Source organism: Talpa europaea (genome assembly GCF_964194135.1).
Source record: "Talpa europaea genome assembly, chromosome: 7".
In the NCBI taxonomy this organism is placed as follows: domain Eukaryota; kingdom Metazoa; phylum Chordata; class Mammalia; order Eulipotyphla; family Talpidae; genus Talpa; species Talpa europaea.
In genome coordinates this window covers 78,972,510-78,998,891 of record NC_140074.1, presented here as the reverse complement: position 1 = coordinate 78,998,891, position 26,382 = coordinate 78,972,510, and the positions used below count along the sequence as shown (strand labels likewise).

General features: G+C 37.1%; 1 protein-coding gene across 2 annotated transcripts; it reads right to left on the bottom strand.

Moving 5' to 3' along the window:
• Positions 1 to 2,155: 2,155 nt before the first annotated feature.
• Positions 2,156 to 26,377, bottom strand: CCT6B (chaperonin containing TCP1 subunit 6B; the record flags this gene model as incomplete). Of its 2 annotated transcripts, XM_084238778.1 has the most annotated exons (14): positions 2,156 to 2,228; positions 2,695 to 2,767; positions 4,734 to 4,836; positions 5,376 to 5,509; positions 7,121 to 7,268; positions 7,562 to 7,658; positions 8,049 to 8,131; positions 9,925 to 10,084; positions 10,230 to 10,340; positions 15,147 to 15,250; positions 17,437 to 17,610; positions 23,677 to 23,811; positions 24,364 to 24,427; positions 26,241 to 26,377. In XM_084238778.1, 14 exons carry the CDS (start codon positions 26,375 to 26,377, stop codon positions 2,156 to 2,158), a joined length of 1,596 nt encoding a protein of 531 aa, XP_084094904.1. The 2 variants fall into 2 exon arrangements, with proteins under 2 accessions (XP_084094904.1, XP_084094905.1); XM_084238779.1 differs by lacking the exon at positions 23,677 to 23,811.
• Positions 26,378 to 26,382: the final 5 nt, after the last annotated feature.

Here is a 26,382-nt window from a genome sequence, read left to right as displayed (position 1 = left end):
CACACTCCCAGACTTCAAATTATACTCCAAAGCCATAACAATTAAAGCAATATAGTACTGGAACAAAAACAGTCACACAGACCAATGGAATCTAATATAAAACCCAGAAATAAAGACACACCTATATGGACAACTAGTTTAAGACAAGGAGCAAAGAATATGCAATGGAACAAGGATAGTCTGTTCAATAAATGGTGCTGGGAAAACTGGACTGTCAAATGCAAAAAATGAAACCAGACTGCTACCTCACACCATGCACAAAAACCAACTCAAAATGGATAAAGGATTTGAATATAAGACCTGAAACCATAAAATATATATAATAAAACATAGGCAAAACACTCTATGACATACACCTCAGAAAAATCATTTAGGACTCATCTCCAGGAACAAAGAAAATGAAGGAAAAGATAAACAGCTGGGACTATATCAAACTAAAAAGCTTTTTTACAGCATGAGACAATAACCAACATAAAGAGATACTCTATTGATTGGGAGAAAATATTTGCACTCCATACAACTGATTAGGGACTGATTTCAAGATCTACAAAGAGCTCATACAACTCAACAAAAACAAAGCAAACAATCCAATCAAAAAATGGGCAGAAGAGGGCCTCCCTGGTGGCTTAAAGTCTCTGCTATCAAGATATCACCAGCCACTGTGGCGTGGGTTCAATCCTCAGCCAGGGAACTAACGCACATGGTGCAGCAGACTTCTCCTGTCTCGCCCACCACTCCCAGCAGTGTATTTCAGTAGATTCACCTGTTCTGCTCCCTACTCTGTCTCTGGTGAATCCTCTCATGCCCCGCACCTCTGGCCTATACCTGAGTTCTTATATGCATAAATAAATAAAAATAAATCTTAAAAAAATAGGGGGGGGCAGAAGAGATAAAGACACTTCTCCAAAGAGGAAATACAAATGGCCAACAGGTATGCAATAAATGCTCAACATAACTTATAATCAGGGAAATGCAAATCAAAATCACAAGATACCACCTCACACCAGTGAGAATGACCCATATTAAAAAAAAAAAAAAGGGGGCAAAAACAAATACTGGCAAGAATGTGGAGAAAAGGGAACCCTCTTACACTGCTGGTAGGAATGCAAACCGGTCCAATCACTACAAGCTGTGTGGAAGACCCTCAAACTACGGAAAATGGATCTACCATATGACCCAGCAATTCCACTCCTGGTAATCTACCCAACGGACACAAAAATTCATTCGAGAGGAAAGCTGCACTCCTATGTTTATTGTAGTGCTATTTACAATAAGTAAGATATGGAAACAACCTCAGTGCCCAAAACAGATGACTGGATCAAGAAGATATGGTTTATATACACAATGGAATACTATTCGGCAATCAAAAAAGATAAACTCATGCCATGCACGGCAACATGGTGAGAGCTGGAAGAGATTATTCTCAGTGAAAAAATCCAGTAGGAAAAAGAAAGATATTGAATGATTTCATTTATAGGAGGAATATAGAAAAACCAAACAAGGGATCAGGGAAAAAAGACAAAACTAGCAGGCAAACTATAGATCTGAGGCATACAGCATATAGCAGGGGAGGGGGATGAAAAGGAAGAGGGGTCAAAATGGGAGGGACGAACACAAGAGACTATGGTAATGGTTTACCATTGGTGAACTTGGTAGTGGGACTTTTATGGGGATTACACCTGAAAAGAGGAATCAAACATTGTACAAAAATGAATAACAATAAAAAATAAATATATTAAAATTAAAAAATTAATACAATTATATTACCTATTTTAAAAGTATTAAGTTTGCAATAAGTTGTGATCTATAGCCTTTGTCCTATCTTGTTCAGAATTTTTATCATAAATGGATACCGAGTCTTGTCAAATGCTTTCTCTGTATCTATTGATATTATCATGAATTTTATCCTTTCTTTTGTTAATATAAAGCAGTATATTGATTGATTTATGTATATAAATCCATCCTTGCATCCCTGAGATAAATTTCACTTAGTCTTGATGTATGATCTTTGTATACTTTGATGTAATTTTTGAAACCACTAAGACAAATAAATTTAAATTATTTATTATGTAAAAATTAACAATGGTCTGGGCTTTATAATGATAGCTAGATATAAGATGTGCTATATATCTCAGCTTCTAGATTTTGAACTCAATTACCCCTTGAGAGAAGACATACCAGCTCGCATAATTTCATCAACCAGGAGAATGTTGGTGGCAATCACTGTGCTAAGAAAAAAGATGACAGGGTGAGTAAAGCCTCCCACCACATTCTTATCCTTTACCCCTAGCAATATTTAGTTATAAATGTATTTTGTTTTTTAATGATGTTGGTGAGATTTTATGAGACAAGCTATTATAAACACAAACATCACCCCTTGTATTATAATTTCTACTCCTTGCTGATAAACAAAAAGCCTGACTTTAATTCCAGCAAAACAGAATTCATTTTCAGCACACTGTTTGATTGATTTCCCACTAAACATGTTGTTCTATTTCTTTCCCCTCTTCCTCGAATAAACTGTAAGAATAAACTGTTAGAATTTCCTACAACTTACACTGCTAGAACTAAAATGTAAAAAGCACTGTAAAATGACAGAATCCTATTTTAATAGCTGGATACTATGCCTTTTCCTATACTTAACTATATCAATTATGCCCCAAAGTCTTTTTCTTTTTAGTAATACAAACTTACCAAGAGTGAAGAAGTTGTTTTTTCACACAATAATTATCCCAAACTCCTGCATCTGCTGCTATCATTGGTTCACCTACAAAGTAAAAAACAACTATTTTTAATACTGCATTCTTGATATATTCTACTAATATAGGATGTAAATTCTAATTATACTTACTTTCCACCAGAACTACCATCGTCAAGGTCACCAAAGCCCTCCATTGATGTCTACAGTCAACTCTGAGGCCTCATCTGCTTAACACACGATTACACTCTCCTAACTACCTTTCTTCACTTGTATTCCATCACTCTTGCTGTTTTTTTTTTTTTTCTGTTATATTTGTGGCTCCTTTTCTGTCTGCTTTTCTAATTCTTTCTCTTCTTCCCTGAGCCCTTAAAGTGTGAGTACCCAAAGGTTCAGGCCTGTATTTTTTTCTCAACATTCATTTCCTAGATAATCTCATCCAGCCTTTTGGATTTAAACCAAGGGCCACAATGCAGGTTTTCTGATCCAGCAGACTGGGTAGAGGAGGAGTCAGAGTCCTCAGTGGCTTTTGCAGGTCTTTTATTGGGATTTACCGGGTACATGGCAGGTTGGGGTCTGGGGGGCCTGGAGGCTGGCAGGCCTCCCAGCCCCCAGCAAGTCTTCACTCTTTCTGGTCTCTCTGACGTTCTCTCTGCTTCTCTGCTCTCGGCTTCTCTGCTTCTGTTTCGTTCTTGGCTTCTGCTTCTCTTGCTTCTCCTTCTCTCTCTGCAGCTGCTGGAATCCCCATGATGCCTCCCTTAAAAGTCCAGTCTCTCAGCCCAGGTGTACCCACTTCAGGTGCCCGCCATCAGGCGTGCATTCAGGACCACAGGGTTCCCTTATCTATCCTAATGGCAGGAGAGCAGAAAAGCCTTATACCTTTTACCTATCCTACACATGTACACTCTGGTGACTCTCAAGTTTTTATCTTCAAGGCAACCTCTTTCTTGAGTTCCATCTGTCTATTTTACATGAAAGTCTATAGACACTTCAAACTTAACTTTGCAAAATTCAACGGATCCACCACTATCATAACCTGCTCTACCGTGGTCTTCTCCAATATAGTTAATGACAATCCCAACCTTCCAGTATGACTTCCCTCCAAAGTAGCCACAGTAATCCTTTAGACCATGTCACACCTCTGCTCAAAACTGTTCTTATTACACTACAGTCAAAGTTCTTAGACTGGCTGATAAGTCTTTGTATGATGTACATGATTATATCACCTTCCACCTCCCTAAATACATCAGACTGACTGTTTCCTCTGTTTCTAGTTAACAGTTAGTCTAGTTAACTCTTTTTCTAGTTAACCACATGGCTAACTTCTTTTGATTTTTTTTTTCAATAGACATATTCTCAATAAGGCCTCCTATAACCACAATCTTTAAATTGAAGACCTCTTTCCACCTCCCTGTGCTAGCATTCACAACCATTCTATTCTTTTATTTTCCCCCACAGAATTTGCTACTTTTTAAAATGTGAAAGGGATTTGTTTGTTAAGGTTGGTATTAACACCTGTCCTTCCCCAATAAAACATAAGCTCACAAAAGCAAAATTTTTATGTTTGTTTTATGTGAATCTCAAAAATCAAATAACACTCTATTTCCTAGATGAATAAATATTTCAAGAAGTTCAAAAGTAAACTAAAGGCACCCAAAACTAAGTATTTTTTTTAAAAGATTTATTCATTCATGTATACAAGAACAGGGGTACAGGCCAGAGGTACGGGCGGTGAGAGGGTCCACCAGAGACAGAGTGGGGAACAGATCAGGCAGAATGACTGAAATACACTGCTGAGGGGATCAGCGGGATTGTCAGGAGAGGTCTGCTGCGCCATGTGGGTTGCTCCCTGGCCAGGGATCGAACTTGTGCTGAAGTGGCTGCGGCTAGCCGCACAGGTTGCGTCTTAACCCCTTGTGCCACCAGGGAGGCCCCCCAAAACTAAATATTAAAGTCACCTAAACTTCTACTCTGTTACTATAAGTTCTGAGTTAGTGAACTGCAAAATTCTGTGTTAGTGAATTTTTCACCTTACCTGTATTCAAATCTATGCCAACAGGTTGTTTTGATTCTGAATGCACAGCCTGAACTTTTACTAGCGTTTCTTGCGGGTCATAACCAGAATTCTGAGCAAGAACCTTTAGAAATAAAAAAGTAATAAATATGTGTGAAATGCCTTCACATATATATTTGAATATCAAGTGTTGATACATGGAAAAATGTTTTTTCTTCTTTTCTAGGAATTATAATGACAATGACAAATGCAAACTAGTGTTGGGAAGTGCTAAATAACCTGAAGTTGTTACATTCCACAATGTAAAGTGATAACACTTTTGACCATCAATAAAATAAGTTTACCCTAAAATCTAATTAAATTTTAAGTTCTAAGTTATAAAATATACTTCAATATAATTAGTTAATAATGAACTGTTTTTTGAGGGAAATTTTTGGAATTACTTCAACTTTTAGAGCTCAGAGAAGGAAACAAGATGCTAAAGTGGCTATCTGTGAAACTTCTATAAGGATTCTCAGCTGTTATGCCAAACGTTTCCCTACTTTAGCTATAAAATATCTTCGAAAAATCTGCATGAAGAAATGCAAATATATAACATGGGCAACTTCTAATTCAACACCTTTATGTCTAACCAGTTGTTCTTTGGCTATTAAATTATTGTACCTTAGGAATAATGAGTAAAGCATCAGCAAAAGCTTGGACTCCAAGACGGGCTCTTCCTTGTATACTGTGCTTGTAGGTAACAAGAGCTTCAGCTATCGCCACTTCAACTGCACCTGCACCTGGAACCACACAGCCTGTTGGGAGAGAAACACTAATGGCAAAACAAGCCATACCAAAAAAAAAAAAAAATCAAACCAGAGATAAAAGCAATTAGGTATTCAAGTCTACTTGTGTATGTCAAAAATGTATTCAAATATATAAGAAATAAAATAGGTACATGAGCAGATGAAGTATCCTGAAGTTACATGCCATTAAATAAGCCTGGTATGGACAAATGGATACAAACAGCTTTTTTCATTGCTTATCCATGGCAAATAAGAGTAGACATTTCTTCCATTTTCACCTGATTCCCTTATGACTACATTTTAAAAAACTGGTTATTTATAATTTATAGTGGCAGGAAACTAATTATAGTATCTAATTTTTGCTGAGTTAACAGGCTCTACCCCATCACCTCACTTTGGTCCCACCTGGAAGTATCAACAACTGTAAAATCCAGATTCTTTCACTTAGCATACTGTTTTCAAGATCATCCATGTCATAGTATATATCAGTATTTATTCCTTTTTGTGGTGAAATAAAACTCCATATATGGATACACCACATTCTATTTATCTACCCTTCAGCTAATGGATTGTTTTCACTGTTAGGCTATTATGAATAAAAAGTTGTTATGAACATTTGTGTGCAAGATCAGTGTGGATATGTTTTTAACTCTTGTGAATTTATCAAAAAGCTGATATTTGGGTCATAAAGTAACTCAATGTTTAACTTCTTGAGGAACTGTCTGTTATCCAAAAGTGCCCCAGCAATGTCTGAGAGTTCTGATTTCTCTACATCTTTGCCAATATTATTATCCAGCTTTTTGGTTATATAGCTCTCCTGACAATTGTGATATGGTACCTCATAGTGGTTTTTATTTTCATTTCCCTAATGACTAAAGATGTTGAGCTTTCATGCACTTATTATTCTATTTGAAATGTGTACTTTTATGTACTTATCTACCCTAGCTTCTTTTAGAAGGGATATGGTTGTAAATTATCAATAAATATTAAATGTTAATATTCTTTCCTAATCCTCCTTAAATTTACACCACATTTGAGGTAATGGAATGAATTCAAAGCTGTAAAAGCTTTTCAGGTTTAAAAAATAAAAGTCTAAAAATTTAAAGATGATACTATAGCATTAAATGTATATTATAGCATTATGTTTATTTCATAAACATAAATTAATCAAAATGGCAGCATATTATTAAGAATATTTTTTTAAAGATTTATTCATTTATGCATATAAGAACTGAGATACAGGCCAGAGGTGTGGGGGAGTGAGAAGATTCACCAGAGACAGAGTGGGGAGCAGAACAGGCAGATTGACTGAAATACACTGCTGATGGGAGCAGCAGGCCAGTCAGGAGAGGTCTGCGGCGCCATGTGGGTCACTTTCCTGGTTGGGTATTGAACTCATGCTGCAGTGGCTGTGGATAGCTTCATAGTGCTGGCTTAATCCCTTGAGCCGCCAGGAAGGCTCCTTATTAAGAATATTTTTTAAAACACTTTTTTAGACTACAAATTGCCCAAAATATATTGAGAGAAACGTAACTCTTCATATTTTTTAAGATATGTTACAAACCATGATATTTTTATTACCACTTTAAAAATATGTATCTATCATGAAAAAGAACCTACCATCTTCAATGGCATTTTTGATGGCACGAAGTCCATCCCTTACAGCATCCTTGATTTGAGTGAGAGTATGCTTATTTGGCCCCTTAACTAACAAGGTGACGGCTCGAGGGTTAATACAGTTCTCTACAAAAGTGAATTTTTCTTCACCCTAAAAGTAATATAAGAAGATATAACTTTAGTATGTTATATTTATGAAATCAAGACCGAGATAATAATGTCAGAATTCAATCTTCAGGTGAATTTTTCTTATCAAGCATTATTAAATATGTTAAAAAACAGTTAAGCTATATTTGAACTCTTAACAAGTGTTTGAAATAAAGTATGAAATCTCTGTGGATTATTCATATCTCAAAATGTAAAACCTGAATTTAAAAGTTTAGTATTTAAAAACACAAAAGGTTTACTGTTCTCTTTATACCCACTGCTCACAGAAATACTCACTAATGTGTACTCATGTACAAGACCAGCATATCCCAAGAAATCTACACTGAGATCTTCAAGACTATTCACAGCCACTCCACCACAAGCAAGAGAGAGTCTGAAATTACATATATATTACTATAGCTTAAATTATGGAAACCTAAAGACTAATTTCTTAAAGATGAAAAGACATCTAACACAAAAGAGTGCATTGTCACTATACTGTATTGGTTTTAAAATCTGTTTTAAGAAGATGAAAACCTTCCTTGTATTTCAACAAAGTTCTGAAGTAGGTTAAAATCTTGCATTTTGAAAATTTTAAAACCTTGAGTTTTAAAATTTTGACTTTTGTATATGAAAATTCAAGAAAAAATTAAGAATAAAATTTGGAGTTTGTACACCACTATTTTTTTCAACATGTATATATAAGCTAACAAGAAAACAAGTGGGATGATTTCAATTTAATCTGTCAGAAATAACTGGGACACACAATTATCTGTAACTTTACCTTTCCATATTTCTTCTTTTTGCTCTGCGAAGAGCCACTATGCCATGTTTTGCAAGAGCATCTAAGGAAAATGGATCAATTCCCTATAATGAAATTAGCATAAAAGTTACAAGCATGTTTTAAGCCAGTAGTTCTCAAACATTTTGGTTGCAGCACTGTTTCAGACTCAAAAATTAAGAACTCACAGAGATTTTTGTTATGTGAACTGTATCTATAATATACATCATATTATGAATATAGAGAAATTTCAAAAATATTTACTAAACCATTTAAAATAATAAACAGTTTATGTTACTATGAATACCATTTTGAAATGAAAATGTATTACACTTTCCTAAACAAAAAATAAAAATATACAGTGAGGGTAGTAGCATTATTTCACATTTTCTGCAAATACTTTTAAAATCTGTGTTAATAGAAAATGGCTAGAATCTCTTATCTGTTTCTGCACTCAATTTGGCACAATATATTATTTTGGTTGAAATATATGAAAAAACTTGATCTAATACAGGTAAGTATAGAGAAAGGGAAGAACAGCTTAATAGTATTTTCGTATAAATATGGATATACTTACTTGATACTACAAACAAATGATAGCTTCTTAAAAGTCAGTTGCAATGTGGACTATGGAAGCATATCTGTGGAACACTCACATTAAAAATCCATTTGTCTATCTTTTTGCACTTTGAATGAATTCTTTACCCATGCATAATTTTGTTAGATTGTAAATCTTTTAGTCATTTAGAAAATTTCAACTCACTAAATTAGGTAGAACTTTCAAATGCTGGCATATTTCATGGTTATACAGTGTCAAAAGTATCACGTTTGCTAATACTATCACCAATATTATCAGCAAAGCCTTTTAACTATTAGAAAGCTGTCAAGTTCACAGTGGCATATACAAGTTTTCCCAAGTTCGAATTTTGTGAAGTTCCAATGGTATTATGAGCAACAAATACTGTTGCTCCTTGTTTTCCTTGAAGTGACAGGAATATTTCATTAATTTTTGAGAAAAATCTATCAAAACCTCTGTCTAAATAATCATAGCTTGTCTGTCATTCTTTCAAGTAAAAAATAATGTTCCATCAAAAAAAGTATGATTTCCAGTTCACAATTCAATTACACAAGTACTTTCCTTCAAGATAACCATATTTTGACATGCAGTAAGAGTGCTTTGTGCATACTTCACTTTTTGTCACACATAATTATAAAAGGATGCACATTTAAGGATCAAAATTTATAAAATTAATGTTTTACCACTTCATCAAAAAAAAAATTCTTAAATGAATCTGCCATTTTTTTTAAAGACTTATTTATTTATGCATACAAGAGCTGGGGTACAGGCCAGAGATACGGGGGTGGGGGAGTAAGAGGATCCAACAGAGACAGAGAGGGGAACAGAACAGGCAGACCAGCTGAAATACAATGCTGAGGAGAGCAGCCGGTGAGACAGGAGAGGGCCTCGACATGTGGGTTGCTTCCAGGGTGGCCAGGGACGGAACTCATAGCTGCAGAGGCTGCGGATTGCTTCACAGCTTAACCCCTGTGCCACCAGGGAGGCCCTGCCATTTTTTTTTTTTTTTAACTGCTAGTGTGTGGTGGTGTGGTGACAAGAAATACGACTAATAAAGCAATTTGGTGCTACTGCTTTGATTTGTACTAAGATGTCAGCAGTTTTACCTACTGTTGTTTTTGCATCATCATTGAACATGTCAACACATGTAAAAGGCATTATTATTATTAATGTAAAAAAGTTTTGACTCTATGGACTCCATGAAATGGTCTTAGGGATTGATTTCCAAGGGTCCATGGACCATATTTGGACAAACACTAAAGAACATTTAAAAAGAGTTAAAATCTAAAATTTCTTTCTCACCTTCTGATTAATGACAACAAACCCTTTATTAGAATGAGCACAGACTTTGTCTTTCAGGTCTATTATCTTTTGTACTCGATCTTCAATAAATTTTCTTTCAGCTTTTACCAACTTCTCTTTCTCTTCTGCAGTCTTATAAAAGAAACCAGAGCTCACCTCTCTAAAAGAGAAATAAAAACAAACTAATAAAGGTGGTGGTTGGTGGGAAAGAAAAGGTAAAAGGATTTACACTAAACACTTGGGAAAGAAAAAAAAAGATTTTAAAACACTTTCAGGAAAAAAATGAAAAAACTGACATAACGTACGTCTTTTCATATTCTAGTGACACATTGCAAGTAAGTATAAATGCATCTTCTACTTGTTTCTTCATATCTGGATGACGGGCACCATGATCCAAAACTAATCCTCTGACCAATCTGTTAAAAATAACATAATGTTTCTTACTCTGAATATACACTCTAAAATTTAGTATAAAATCAGAATTTATAGGGCCTCCCCTGGTGGCGCAGCGGTTGAGCGCTGGGCTGCGAAGCTGTCCGCAGGCTCTACAGCGCCGGTTCAATCCCCGGCCGCCAGTGAGGGTCCCACATGGAGCGGCAGACCTCTCCTGCCGCAACCGCTGCTCCTCTCAGCAGTGTGTTTCATCAGTCTGCCTGTTCTGTTCCCTGCTCGGGCTCTGATGAATTCTCTCACCCTCCCGTGCTTCTGACTGTGCCCAGTGCTTGTATAAATAAATAAATAAATCTTTTAAAATAAATAAATAAAATTAGAATTTATACTCGTAAAGTTGTAACAGAACTGCTAGGGCATACACTGCTTTCTCACATCAATTTCAAACCTAATACTTAATTAGTAAAATTAGTAAAGAGAATTTACTTTAACACAACATGACTGTGAAATCACAACAGAGTCAGCTTAAAATGAATTATTCTCTAAGTTATGTGGCTCAAGCATAGTGACAGCTGATCAAATAATAAAAAGTGGGCATACATGAGCTTCTTAGGAACACTGTTCAAAATAATTACATGGAATAGCTTAAATTGTTAGCTTAATGTCCAACAGTAGATTCTTGTTCAGAAGTAATAACCTAACTATTTATTGGTCATGAAAACTATGTATTAAGATGGGAAAATGTTTCAGGGGTAGCTGATAAGCACAGAATGACAAATTGCATGCAAAGCAACGGTAACTATTCTTTAAAAATATATGCACCTTGGCATTGAAAAGAGAAAATGGAAGAAAAGTAAAAGTAGTGTTATGCTTGGATGGTAGGAATACAAGTAATTGTAGGGTGAGGGGGAGAGCTTTTACTCATTCTCCAAATGTTCTTTCCACAATAAATATTTTTATAACCTTTAAAATTCATGTATATCCAATTAAGAATCTTTTATAACCAATATTTGTTACACATTAAGGAAATAATTTTAAATAGTTTAACACAATTAGAAGTTTTCAAAAGTGTAATCTAAATCCTAAATGAATGTGAAAATATTTTATTTTACAAAGAAACAAGCAAACTATGTTTAATATTCTGTTTTCAAGCCTCCTTTTTACTTGGCCCCTCCTCACTTTGAATAAATGACTTTGCATCCCCAAGAAAACAGAAACACTGTTTCATTACTACCTCTACCAAAGCACCTGCACTTGACTTGAACAGCTTCCTCTCTAAGGTTAACCTCTGCACTTGGGTGCTGTGTTCCCTTTCCCCTCTATGCTCCTGCATGGCCTCATATACCATGAATTCTCTGGATTCACATCAATTGTCTGAATTCACAGAAGCATTCTTTTCAGGATAAAAACTTGCCTCAGAAATTCATTCTTCTCCTTCAAACCCATTTCTATATTCCCTTTTAACTGCTATCCCATTTCTCTGTTTCTCTTTATAGCTTAATTCCTAAGTCATCTATATTTGCATCCTCACTTCTTTCTTAAACATTCTCTCAAGTCCAATGTTTCATACACTTTGCTGAATCAACTTTCATTAAATCAACCAAAAAATGAAATGTTTTCCAAATTGGTCAATTTTCAATTCAGAGCAATTGGCTCACACAATGTATATGACATGACTATTCTTTCTTGAAATACTATTTTCTTTTAGCTTCTGCAACAATACTGTCTCTTGCCTTTCCTCCAATCTCACTGACCAACCGTTTTCATTCTCCTTTGCTGAATCTTCATTTTCTCAATTTCTACACATTGAGTTTCCAGGGTTCAATCCTTAAACGTCTTCTTTTCTTTATCTATATTCACTTCCCAGATGATCTCATTGACTCCCATAGCTTTAAGTTACCCATACACTAATGATTCCTAAATATATATATTTCTGGTTCAGATCTCTATTCTGAACTCCAGACACACCTCTCTAATTCCCATCTCAACATCTCCACATAGATAGCTAATCGGCATGTAACATTCCCCAAATCAATCTCTTAACTTATTTTTTCCAAACCTACAGCTCCCAGTCTTTTCCATCTCAAGAAATGGCAATTCTACTTTTTCAGTTTCTCATGCAAAAACCCAAGAGACGTCCCTGATTCCTGCTTCTGTTATATACTGTAACCCATCAACAAATACTATTCTCCTTTCTAAGCAGACCCTGACCTAAAGCGTATTTCTCACCTGTATTAAAATAAATTGTAGGAAAAAAAAAATTGTAGGGCCTCCCTGGAGGCACAATAAGATGCAACCTATGAAGCTGTTCACAGCCACTGCAGCATGAGTTCGATCCCCAGCCAGGGAGCTACCTATACATGGTGCAGCAGACCTCTCCTGACTCACCCACTGCTCCCCTCAGCAGTGTATTTCAGTCAGTCTGTCTGTTCTGTTTCCCACTCTGTCTCTGGTGAATCCTCTCAACCCCATACTTCTGGCCTGTATGCATGAATAAATCTTTAAAAAAAAATTGTAACTGGTATGTTTCTGCCCTTGTACCTCCCATGCCACTCCTTGGTGAAGTCTCCATTCAACAACCAGATATGCTTCTGAAATATAAATCTAGAAATTGCTACCCTCAGCAATGATAGGTTAATTTGAACCAATCTTACTACCAAAAACAAAAAAACTGCTAAGTTAAAAAAGTAATAACTCTAAAAACAGTTTATGCTCAATGAAATAGGTCAGAAGGAGAAAGAAAAATATTAGATGGTTTCACTTATAGGAGGACTATAGGGGAACTAATAAGGGATCAGGAAAAAAATAACAATAATAAATAAAAAATCAAAATTAACAGACAACTGTAATCAAGACATTCTGCAGGGAAGAGGAAAGGAGAGGGAGGGAAAACAGGGGAGAGAAGAACATAAGGGAGTATGGTGATGGTGCACAGGTGATGGTAGGAATTTTATAGGGACTAAATTTTTGTCCCCATATTTTAGTCCTCTGAATTTTACTGAGAGGAGAAAGCAAATACTGCACAAAAATGAACAGTGATGCAAGATATATATAAGTAAATAAATTTAAAAATACCAAAAAAAACCTCAAAAAACATTGGAGGATCATATGAAATAGTAAAGAAATAGGAAATAATTTTCTTTTCAAACACAAAAACAAAGCAGAAACTCCAAGATGTAAGCAGGGGATGACAAGCATTCTTATCCTAAGGTCATTTGACAGTCAGGCATTTCTAAACTTTAGTTTCAATTACCTTTCAAAGATGAGGACACAATTAAAAGTTTGGAATTCATCTGAGGTAGAATCTAATGGAAGACCCGTTCACATTAAACTGGTATTCAAAGGGATATATACTCAGGATAGAAACCAACAGGATGAACTTGAAGCAATCAATCCTCATATGGATTTGCAGTTAGAATTCACAACTGGATATTAAAGAAAAAAAAATGAAGAGAAACACAAGACCTCAAGCTGAGGCATCAATTTAAAGTAGTGCCTAGGCTCCTCACCACAGCAAATTCAAATTCTCCATACAGAAAGATACCTTCATCCTAGGTCTCAAATTATTTCTACAAATACTTTTTCAAACACAATGAAAGGCACATATGGAAACAAAGCACAATGAGTGAAAATCAGCAAAATATAATAAACACCAAAATTAAGCAAACCAAAACTACAGCGGTGACCCATATGTTTAAAGAAATAAAGAACAAGTTTGGAAAGATCTGCAGGGAACAGGAAACCATAAAAAGTGACATGGCAGGGCCTCCCGGGTGGTGCAATGGGTTGAGCACAGAGCTGTGAAGCTGTCCGCAGCCTCTGCAGCATGTGTTCGATTCCTGGCTGGCCAGGGAGATACCCACATGGCGTGGTGGACTGCTCCTGTCTCACCTGCTGCTCCCCTCAGCAGTGTATTTTGTCAGTCTGCCTGTTCCGCTCCCCACTCTGTCTCTAGTGAATCCTCTCACCCTTCTGTGCTTCTGGCCTCTATCCCAGATCTTGTATAAAAATAAATAAATATTTTTTTAAAAAAGTGACATGGCAGATTTCAGAAGACCCAAATAGATTTTCTATAAATAACAAAAAACCCCACATATATTAAAAATAAAGTATTAACAGATGGAATATGATATCTGAATTGACTTTAAAAAATGCAGGTTTGAAATAGGAAGGAAGGAAAGAAGAGTACATTAAGGAATATAAAGGGAAACAGGATGGGCCACCCACTAAAAGTTGATAAAGACAGAATTTTCCATAATAAAATGTTAAAATGAGTCAAATACAAAAAGCAGCAAGATGCAACACACTTAATGTCAATCATCTGGCCCCTCTAATCACAACCTCTACTCCTTTTTCCTCTTGCTATGTTCCAGAGATACTGAAACACCCCAGCACACTTTTACTCAGGGCCCTTTCAACCTATTACTCCCTCTGCTTAGCACCCTCTTCTTCCAGATAGTCACATGGCTAGCTCCCTTGTTTCTTCAGAGACCTCTTTAACTCTCCAGTTCAGTTTCTTATCACATGAATTCCTGACCCATCTAAAATCATACACATGTTCATATGCAATGTTACACTAGCCTCTTTGTAGTATATTATAATATGTTTATCATCTCCTTCAACTAAACTTCTCAGATAAAGAAATTCTATTTATTATTCATTCCTGGTATCTAAAACAGTGAGTGGTTCATAGTAATATCCAATTAATGCATGTTAAATGAACAGATTGAAAAAAGCAACAAATAAAGTTCATTAGAAATTCATTTAAAAGGTCATCTGAAGATACCCATATATTCCAGAATCTATGTATTGTCAAACTTTATGTAATTTACTTTGTATCTGTTTCGGATTTATGCTTCATCTCCATGATTTCTACCATGAAAAGATCAATAGGAAAACCTGGTCTTCTAATAGCCAAAACAGAATCCACCACAGCCTGGAAGAGAAGTGAAGAACAGTAAATTACTAAAAGAAATCACTGGTCCCACTAATCCATCACCAAACAAGTAGGTGAAAGGCTTTAGGCTCCAAAATACAAGGTAAAGAGAAAAAGTGTCACTTTTGTCATGGCACTAATAATAACCAATGCCAATGGATACTTCAGAGACGAAAGAGACTTTAAAGATCATCAGGTCCAAATCCTTTATTTTACAGATAAGGAAATAAAGATAAACCTTTAAGAATTTATGGTCTTAAGACAAAATCTAACATGTAGTAGCAAAGTCAGAACTAAAATTCAGATCTCTTTGACTGTCATTCCACTACTCCATCTATTCAATAATTCTCAAACTTTTCCATGAAGGAACACCTTCGTAGAAAAGAGGGAAATGTAGTCTAAGGGAACAGCTCAACTTTGCTGGCTATAACAACAGGAAATTTTTAAGTCTTTTGCTTTACCGTATATGAAAAGTTTCCATGTCATGCCATAATATACACGTGGTTGTTTTAATGTGAAAGTAATGCTCTCCTCCAAGATTACAAAGTAAAATTGACACTCCAGAAAGATGGGTCTCATTTTTTGTTACATATTCCCAGGAATATGCACTTTGAGAAACATAACACAATATACCCTATTGATTAGCTCAGAAAGTAGTAAAAGGACAATAACTGACTACTGAAATCGTGCTATGTTATAACTGTCCTAAAATACAAATAAACCTGATATTTGGTTTGGAGTCCAACAGGGAAAAATGAGAACCACCACTGAAGAATGAGATAATCATTGTTTTTATCATTGTTTCTTCCCTGCCAAAAGAAAATGGAGGCCTTAACCAGATTACATGAAGGCTCTGATCTACTTGATACATGTATTCCAACAGTAGAAAATACAGCAAAGTATTTATTTGTATCTGATCAGTAAGAAATTGCCTAATCTTGAGGGACATATGCAAATTAAAATGTATTGAAACAGCACAAAAGACAGTAAGGAGAAATTAGGAGCATACTGGTTTAAGGTTTTCCCAAGATATATGCAGCTGTGTATATATTTCTTTTAAAGAAATACCCTGGTGAATTAAAGATATAAACTGTAAAAGAAAAAAAAAAGAAAGAAATTGATTAATCATAATCTGATTTCCCAAGTAGGTATTCCTATTTAAGGAGAAAAAGAAACAACTTCGGGGCCTCCCTGGTGGCGCAAGGGGTTAAGCACCACACCATGAAGCAATCTGCAGCCTTTGTAGCACAAGTTCGATCCCCGGGGCCGGGAGCAACCCACATGGCGCAGCAGACCTCTCCTATCTCGCCCGCTGCTCCCCTCAGCAGCGTACTTCGGTCAGTCTGCCTGTTCCGTTCCCCACTGTGTCTCTGGTGAATCCTCTCCCCCCGCCTCAACCCCCCCGCATCTCTGGCCTGTACCCCAGCTCTTGTATGCATAAATAAATAAATCTTTAAAAAAAAAGAAAAGAAACAACTTCAGTGTTCTAATCCATTTGGCATTTATATTTCTCAAAGCAAGTAAGATAGCATTGTAATTCATATGTTGATATCTTGTGAATTTGGTTGTAATTAATTTGTCATTCTTGATAAACTAATAAATTCAAGAAACAGCAAAGCTAAGGAATAGTAATATGATCAAACTATAGCCACCTGATAAAAATCCATCCAAATATACCCAATATTATCCTTATATTACTTGATACCTTCAGGATTAAGCAAAACAAATATGCATTTTCCAGATGTGAATATATAATCTGTCAGATTAATTATGCTTTATTGAAATGGTAATCTTAAGTACAACGCACATTGCAAAAACAACTTCCCCACATGTCACCTCACATAATGAATACAGAACTATAGGTTTAAAGAGTGAGTACATCCACCCCAATGGCTTCCACACAGGAAACAATCCTTATGTAAGGTAATTTTAATGTTACCTTAAAAGAAGGCTTAACATGACACCTTTGAAAAATGTTACCAATCAAATCTAGTCTATAAGTCTATAAGTGTTTATCTTCCATATTTTATTTTACATGCACAAACACATGGAATACAAATTGCAATATTTCATTTTACATTCAAAAAGAACCACTTGATTATCTTATAGGCAAAAAAAAAAGAAAGAAAAAATATCACCGTATGTTAGGCACTATTCATTCTGAATGCAAAAGTTTAATCACATACCTCTGTTAGCACATCAGCCAGTTCAACATGAACTTTAGTTCGTAGAGATGTTCTAGCCACATCTAAGAGGATTTCTCTTTTCATCTCTTTTTCAATTTTAACTTCTTCCAAAACTTCAAGTGCTTTAATCTTTGCTGCTTCAAATCCTTCAGCTATTATTCTAGGGTGCAGGCCCTATTACATCAACATAAAGCTATAAATTATAAAATAAATCACCAAAAGTAAAAGCAACTATTCTCTTCTATAAATAGGTATGCCCAAAACAGGTTATAATAACAACATCAATGCCACTAAATGTATTATGTAATTTATAAAAGTCATTTTGCAGTGCTTAATTTTTTTCTCAATTTTTAGGTGATTCTATGCCTTTCCTCAGCATTTTGCAAATCATTCCTAAGATTGGAAGATTATAATGTAAATGACTGCAGAGATTTTTAAATTTCAAATCTTATTCCTCTCCCACTTCAAAAAGAAAGGTTTTTGGTTTTCATTTTTCTTCCATGTCTTTATGTCCCTCTATACAGAGAACATAATTGTTTTGTGAGGAAAAAATTTAATGTTTTGATAGCAATATGTTTAAACTCCTAAATTACAATGTTGGATCTGAAAAAGTCATTTCAAAGCAATACATGAATTTCACATTTGCCCAATTTCCATAAAGTATGTTAACATTCCATGTTAACATTTCTGAATTTTTTGCTTATATCTCTTATTTACCACACTTTAGAACACTGAATTCCTCTCTATTTAAGATGCTTCTTGAAGATAAAAGCCCTGATCTTACAGGCCAGAATTTGGCACTTTACTGTCCTTTTTTTCTCATTTTCAAACTTACAGAAAAATTGTTAAATCCAATATAAAAACTACAAAAGTCCTTTTACCTTCTAAAAATTATGATACATAATTGTCATGTGGTGCCCTTCTAATGGGCACAAAAGACTCCCTTTAATGCATAGGGGAAAGTCCAGCACTGATTTTGAGAAAAAACAGATACCACCCTGACCAAATGATCAAAGTTAACATCATAGTAAAGGGACAGATAGACATCAGGTGCCTCCTGATATGATGTATTAAGAACACAATAGAACTTCTGTGGTATTCCTGCCAAAAGTTCATAACCTGAGTCTAATCAGGAGGAAACAGACAAATCCCAATTGAGGATCTTACTACATGATAATTGGCCTATGCTCTAATAGCAGCAAAGTCATGAAACACAAAAGATGGTTCAGGTACAATTCTAGCTTAAAGGAGACTAAAGGAACATGAGAACTGAATACAGTGCGTGAACTTAGGTCTTCTTCCACTATTATAAGACACTTGGATCAAATGATGACATTTGAATAAAATCTGAAGATCAGATAATAGTACTGTGTCAATGTTAATATTAATTTCCTCATTTTGATCACTATACCATGGTTATATGAAAGAATTCCCTGGTTTTACGAAATACACACAGAAATGTTTCTATCATCATGCCTATTATATCATTCATTAAAAAAAAATTACTACAGGGCCTCCCCGGTGGTGCAGCGGTTGAGCGCTGGGTTGCGAAGCTGCCCGCGGCCTCTGCGGTTCGTTCCCCGGCTGCTCCCCGGCCACCGGAGGAGGGTCCCACATGGCGCGCAGACCTCTCCTGCCGCCCGCTGCTCCCCTCAGCAGTGTACTTCGGTCCTTCTGCCTGCTCTGCTCCCCGCTCTGGCTCTGGTGAATTCTCTCACCCTCCCGCGCTTCTGACTGTACCCAGTGCATGTATAAACAAAAAACAAACAAACAGACCAGCAAACAAATAAATAAAGCATGCCTCTATACAAAAAAAAAAAAAAATTACTACACACATACATATTTCTTTTTTTTTTAAATGTGCTGTCTTTTTTTTTAAAATTTATTTATTTTATTTGTACAAGCACTGGGTACAGTCAGAAGTGCAGAAGGGCGAGAGAATTCACCAGAGCCAGAGCAGGGAACAGAACAGGCAGACTGACGAAATACACTGCTGAGGGGAGCAGTGGGCACAGCAGGAGGGGTTTGCGCGCCTTGTGGGTCCCTCACCGGTGGCTGGGGATTGAACCAGTGCTGCAGAGGCTGCGGGCAGTTTCGCAGCCCGGCGCTCAACCGCTGCACCACCAGGGGAGGCCCTACACACATACATATTTCTATACACATATATCTCTGGAAAAGAAATGCTATTCTTTGGAAAATTCCTGCAACTTTTCTATGGGTCTCATATAATAACTTTTTCAAATCAGTATCATTTATTCTAAAATATACAAATTTACTGAAAGTTAGAACTAGGTCTAATTTATTCCCTTCCTTCATTTCTTTACATCAATCTGATAGTAATTTTTTTTAGATTTATTTATTTATTCATACAAGAACTGGGGTACAGGCCAGAGGCGCGGGAGGGTGAGAGGATTCACCAGAGACAGAATGGGGAGCAGAACAGGCAGGCAGACTGAAATACACTGCTTAGGGGAGCAGCGTGCAAGACAGGAGAGGTCTGCCACGCCATGTGGGTAGCTCCCTGGCCAGCTGGGAATCAAACATGTACTGCAGAGGCTGTGGACAGCTTTACAGCGCTGCACTCAACCCGCTGAGCCACCAGGAAGGCCCTGATAGTAATTTTTTTAAGATTTTATTTATTTATGCATACAAGAACTGGGGTACAGGCCAGAGGTGCGGGGGGTGAGAGGATTCACCAGAGACAGAGTAGGGAACAGAACAAGCAGATTGACTGAAATACACTGCTGACAGGAGCAGCAGATAACTCAGGAGAGGTCTGCTGTGCCATGTGGATAGCTCACTCGCCAGGGATAGAACTTGTGCTGCAGTGGCTGTGGACACCTTCATAGGTTGTGTCTTAACCCCTTGTACCACCAGGGAGGCCCTTATAGTAATTGTGAAAAGTTGACATTTAGTGAGCATTTGTGCCAGACATTATTCTAAATGGCTTTACATGTATTATCTAACTTAGCCCTCTCAATACCATGAAATGAGTATTGTTATTATTGCTGCTTTACAGAAGAGGAAATTGAAGCTTAAAGGGAAAATTTAATTTGCCTTAAACTGGCTGGCAAAATTTAACCCCAAAAGACCTGTGTTAATTATTATTATTTTTTAAAGATTTATTTATTTATTTATACAAGCACTGGGTACAGTCAGAAGCATGGGAGGGTAAGAGAATTCACCAGAGCCAGAGCAGGGAGCAAAGCAGGCAGAAGGACTGAAGTACACTGCTGAGGAGAGCAGCGGGCGGCAGGAGAGGTCTGCGCGCCATGTGGGACCCTCTTCCGGTGGCCGGGGAGGAGCCGGGGATTGAACCGGCCCTGCAGAGGCTGCAGGCAGCTTTGCAACCCAGTGCGATACCACTGCACCACCAGGGAGGCCCTGTGTTAATTATTTTTAAAATATTTTTTCAGTCTAGAACCTCACAATTTCTCATCTGGACTACTCTCAGAACCTCCAGCCTTGAATCTTTCAAAACTGTTCCCCAAATATTTAAAATGTCAATCTGGCCACATTATTTATTAATGTATTAGTACATTAATGATGTACTAATGTACATCATTGATTAGTACACCATATGCCTTTCATGATGTTGTTACCAACTACTTTCCCAGGCTAATCACCACTATCCATGTCACTTTAAACACTGCCAACACCAAACTACTTGTAACTCAACATACTATGATGTTGCTTCTCTTCCTCTGTGCCTCTACTCATGCTGTCTCTTCTGCCTGGAATGGTTTACTCCTACTCATCCTAAATATTTAGCTTGGGCCTTGTTTCCTCCAGAAAGACTAGATTAGGATACCCCACCTTCCTTAGTATTTCTACAATATCTTATTCCTAGCTCTATCACTCTATCACTATCACAGTACTGCCACACAGTCTCATATTTATGTCAACGTCTGTCAGCATCTCTCCCTTCCTGAATTTCTCTCTTCTTAATCCACCCCTAATTTTGTTTAGGTATTTTTCTTTTTCCAGTGCTTCAGAGGAAGCTGACTCTATACCTAGTTCAAGAGTAGAAACCTGATTAGATTAAGTGAGTTCCCCTAAAAACTCGTATTGGCATGGGATTGTCTAAGACCAAGGTTGGTCCAATTATATAAAGAATTTATATTCCATATTTTCTCAGGCCCTGTCCTGCTGAGTGTTTTGAAGGGAAACAGAGAGCCCTCTCATAGAAGTAGAACCTTACATTCAGGATGGAACTAAACCTTAAGTGGAAGAGGTGAGAGCCAGAAAGTATACGGATATTGGTGAGTGATTTTTTAACCAACCAACCCTGGAAACCTGCTTTCTCTATGTTCAATTACGTGAGATAATTTTTTTTTTATTGTTAATTTTAGCTAAGTTTCTACTCTCTACAGGCAAAAGTTAAGATAAAGTAACAGACGTTGAACACACAACTCCCATTACTAAACGAAACACAAAGTAATAATTAGCACTTTAGCCAGTCTATGCTTTACTGAAATGGTCCTTGAAATGTTCAACATCACATGTAATCAGGGAAATGCAAATGAAAACTACAATGAGATACCATCTTACACCAGTGAGAATGGCACATATTAAAAAAACTAGCAACAGGGTCTCCCCTGGTGGCGCAGCTGTTGAGCGCTGGGCTGCGAAGCTGCCCGCAGCCTCTGCAGTGCTGGTTCGATCCCTGGCCACCAGCGAGGGTCCCACATGGTGTGACAGACCTCTCATGCCGTGTCCGCTGCTACCCTCAGAAGTGTATTTCGTCAGTCTGCCTGTTCCGTTCCCTGCTCTGGCTCTGGTGAATCCTCTCACCCTCCTGCACTTCAGACTATACCCAGTACTTGTATAAATAAATAAATAAATCTTTTTTAAAAAACAAAACAAAACTAGCAACAACAAATGTTCGCAAGGTTGTGGAGAAAAAGGAACTCTCTTGTACTGTTGGTGGGAGTGCAAATTGATCCAACCACTACGGAGAGCTGTGTGGAGATTTCTGGACCTACTAAACATAGAGCTTCCATATGATCCAGCAATTCCACTCCTAGGTATTTACCCAAAGGACACAGAAACATCAATTCCAAAGAGCACCTGCACCCCTATGTTTATAGCAGCACTATTTACAATAGTTAAGCTTTGGAAACAACCCAAATGCCCAAAAATAGATGACTGGATCAAGAAGATGTGGTACATGTACACCATGGAATATTACTCAGCATTCAAAAAAGATAAACACATGCAGTTTGCAGCAACATGGATGGCGCTGGAAGGGATCATGCTCAGCAAAATAAACCAGAAAGAAAAAGAAAAATACCGGATGGTCTCACTCATAGCAAGAGTTTAGAAAACCTAAATAATGGACCAGGAAAAAGAATAACTATAATAGGGCCTCCCCAGTGGTGCAGCGGTAGAGTGCTGGGTTGCGAAGCTGCCCGCAGCCTCTGCGGCACCGGTTCAATACCCGGCTGCTCCCTGGCCACCGGAGGAGGGTCCCACATGGTGCGCAGACCTCTCCTGCCGCCCATTGCTCCCCTCAGCAGTGTACTTCGGTCCTTCTGCCTGCTCTGCTCCCTGCTCTGGCTCTGGTGAATTCTCTCACCCTCCCATGCTTCTGACTCTACCCAGTGCTTGTATAAACAAAACAAACAAACAAATAAATAATAAAAACATGCCTCTATTAAAAAAAATCTTAAAAAAATAAAGAATAACTATAATAAAGAAAAAATCAAATCATAGGGGTCAAAATAAGGGGGATGTAATTGTATGGGGAATATAACCAAGATGAAAATGCATACATTGTGCAAAAATGAAAAATGATGATGGGCCTCCCCTGGTGGTGCAGCGGTTGAGCGCTGGGCTGCGAGGCTGCCTGCAGCCTCTGCAGCACCGGTTCGTTCCCCGGCCACCGGCGAGGGTCCCACAGAAAAAAGAAAAAAAAAAAGAAAAAAAAAAGAAAAATGATGTAAGAAATATATAAAATTTAAAAAAAAGAAAAAATATATGCAAAACATCCACTTAGTTATTATCTTCAACTGGGTCAAAGCAGGGTCAATATTGTGAATTTATTCAGTAAAATGCTCCCTCTTTTTCTTCAGTCGGTGTGGGTGTGTATTTTGAATCAGAGGACTTCTCAGGAGGTGAAAATGCAAAGTTTAGATAATAAAATAAACTTTTAATACCTGAAAAAAAATGCTTTCCAAAAAGTACTTCCCATTCAATATAAAGTACTATATAAATGTTAATTCCACAAAACTCTAATACCTCAGAAATGTAAAGATCGGCTTGTTTTAGTAACTCTCCAATAATTAGAACATTTGAAGTAGTGCCATCTCCTGTAATATCATCCTGAGCTGTTGCTACTTTTGCTATCAAGGAAGCTGTTGGGTGTTGAATTTGCTGGGAAATATAAGCAAAAGATTAAAAAACGAGAAAGAGTGAGATAAAGAAATAGTCTACCCAAAACAAATAACCTAAGGGTCATTTGTAAAATTACAAAGTGAAATGAGCTTCATTCTACCAGCCCACAAGTTTTATGTCATCAATACTAAATAAATGTTAAGACCAAAACTTAAGAACAGAAAAAATTCATGCGGTTTGAACATTTTATAATAGTATTTGCTTCAAATGTAACATTTCCAAAATAAGATTAAATCTTTCAATTTTGAAGATGAATATATTCACTAAAATTGCAAAGGATTTTTAAATTTTTCCATGATTACAAAGAATATAATACAGTATCTTTAAAAGATAGTTTGCAAATGTCCCTAAACTATTATTCGGATTATATTCAAAGATTTGAAAAGAGTTTGGTGAAGTTTAATTCAACAAACATATGCCATGACTGCAGTATTTAGCTGATAAGCTTGGTTTAAAGATACTGTAACAAAAGTACAATGTTTTTAATTAAGCTTTTTTCTAGGTGTATTAAAATCAGCAACATAAGCTTACCATTTCATGGAGTAGCACATTGCCATCTTTGGTGAGTTTGATATCACCTGCACCAGAAACAAGCCTGTTCAGGAAACAGTGATCTTATTAAGCTCATATGGCAGGAATCAAGGCCAGTGCTTACCACTCCACTACCCTTATTTAATAATGGGAACTGTGCTCAGAAAATGTCCATCTCTACCATGGGGAGATAACATGGTAATTACCATTTGCTGCCCATAGAATAACTTCTCCCTAGAAGGACTAATATGGCAATTTCATTCTAAATGAAATATCTACAAGTTTAAGGACAGAGCAATTAATGAGTAATGAACAGTGGTTTGGTCAAAGAGTAATCTGAAGTCTGTAAACTACAACTTTGTTAATTTGCTTCAGGTATTTTATTTTGGTGAAATGTTACCATTGGTTCACTCAGTCTCTTCCCTCATCCCTGTATTTGATGATCTAATGATCAAGTTCTGTCAATTCTACAACCTAAGTGGTTCTTGAATCTACCTACTCCTTTCATTTTCATTGTCATCAGCATTTCTAGTGTGGACTACTTAGATATCTCTGGATTTGAATCTACCCTCCACACTAAATTTCTCTAAAAGGTAATGTGACTCAGTCAGTTCCCTGATCAAAAATCCTTAAAAGATTTTTGTTTTTCATCACTGTCAAGGTAAAATTCAAACTATTTAGCAATAACATAGTTGAACTTTCCCAGTCTAGCTTATGTCTGTGTTTCCTGCCTCATCTACCAAGTGAGATTGCGTGCAAATTTTGTGGTTCTCTTAATACTGGCTTTATTTCTGTTGGATTTACATCATTGGGCTTTCTCCTTCCTCTTTCAAGACTTATCAAAAATAATCTATTATCTGAAAGGTTTTTCTCCCATCAATAATTAGTCCCTTCCCTCAGTATCAGCCCCACTCCAAACCATCCCCGTTCCCTCCCCACACACACAGAACATACATCTGTATTAGATCTAAACTGTATCAGTTATCTGTGTTCAAGTAGCCCAGCTAGTACATAAATAACCTTTTACTGTTAATATTAATTTACTTGGCTCACTCCTGAGACAGTCTTACACCTTTTTTCATCCTCATCTCTTTCCCTCGCCCTCTTCTGAAGAACATAATGGTGCTAAGTAAATCTATGTTGAAAGGACAAACAAATATGAAGAACCGTAGGCACAGAGCATTCAAATAACTTGCCGAAGTAGCCACAGCTAGATCTTGGATTTGAATCCTTGACTGCCAGGCTCCACAACCTGTACCCTTCCCACTACAACACACTGCCAAACAAAAATCAAGTTAAGGGCACATAGTCTTAAAGAGCAGGGGTGTCAAACGGCTGTGTTTCTAAGCAGACACTACATGAACTTTCTAACTGTATAGGACCCCTAACCCAAAAAAGCGGGTATAGAGGAGGTGTCACAGCTTCACTTGCAGGGTTCTTTGCTCAATCTCCCCCCACAAGCTAGCGATGACCAAATCAAAATCAACAAGCACTATAAATCAGAGACACTCTTGGGGGGAGGGGGGGCCGAGGCGGGGGGGGGGGGGGGGAGACGGGATTAGGGCCAAAATAAGAGGTGGGTGGGAATTGGATGGGGAATATAACCAAAATGAAAATGCATACATTGTGCAAAAATGAAAAACGATGTAAAACATATAGAAAATAAAAATAAATAAAATGACCACTAGATTTTATGTCAATAAAATACATATATAATAAATTTTTTTTGGAAAAAAAAAAAAAAGGCATGAGAAAGGGCATCCAGAGCCAGAAGTGCGGCCACACCGCCCCAATCTATTCGCAGAACGTACACGGAGGGCGCCCAGACACACACCAACCCCCCGGCGCCCAAACCGCCGCTCCAACCGTCTTCTCACATTTTCATGGTGCCCTTAGGACCCAAGTTGGTCCGCAGCACATTCTGCAGCCCCCGGGCGGCGCATATATTGACAGCCAAAGCCGCCTGGGCCCGCGCCACCTCAGCCTTGGAGTTTGCCGCTTTTATCGCAGCCATAGCAG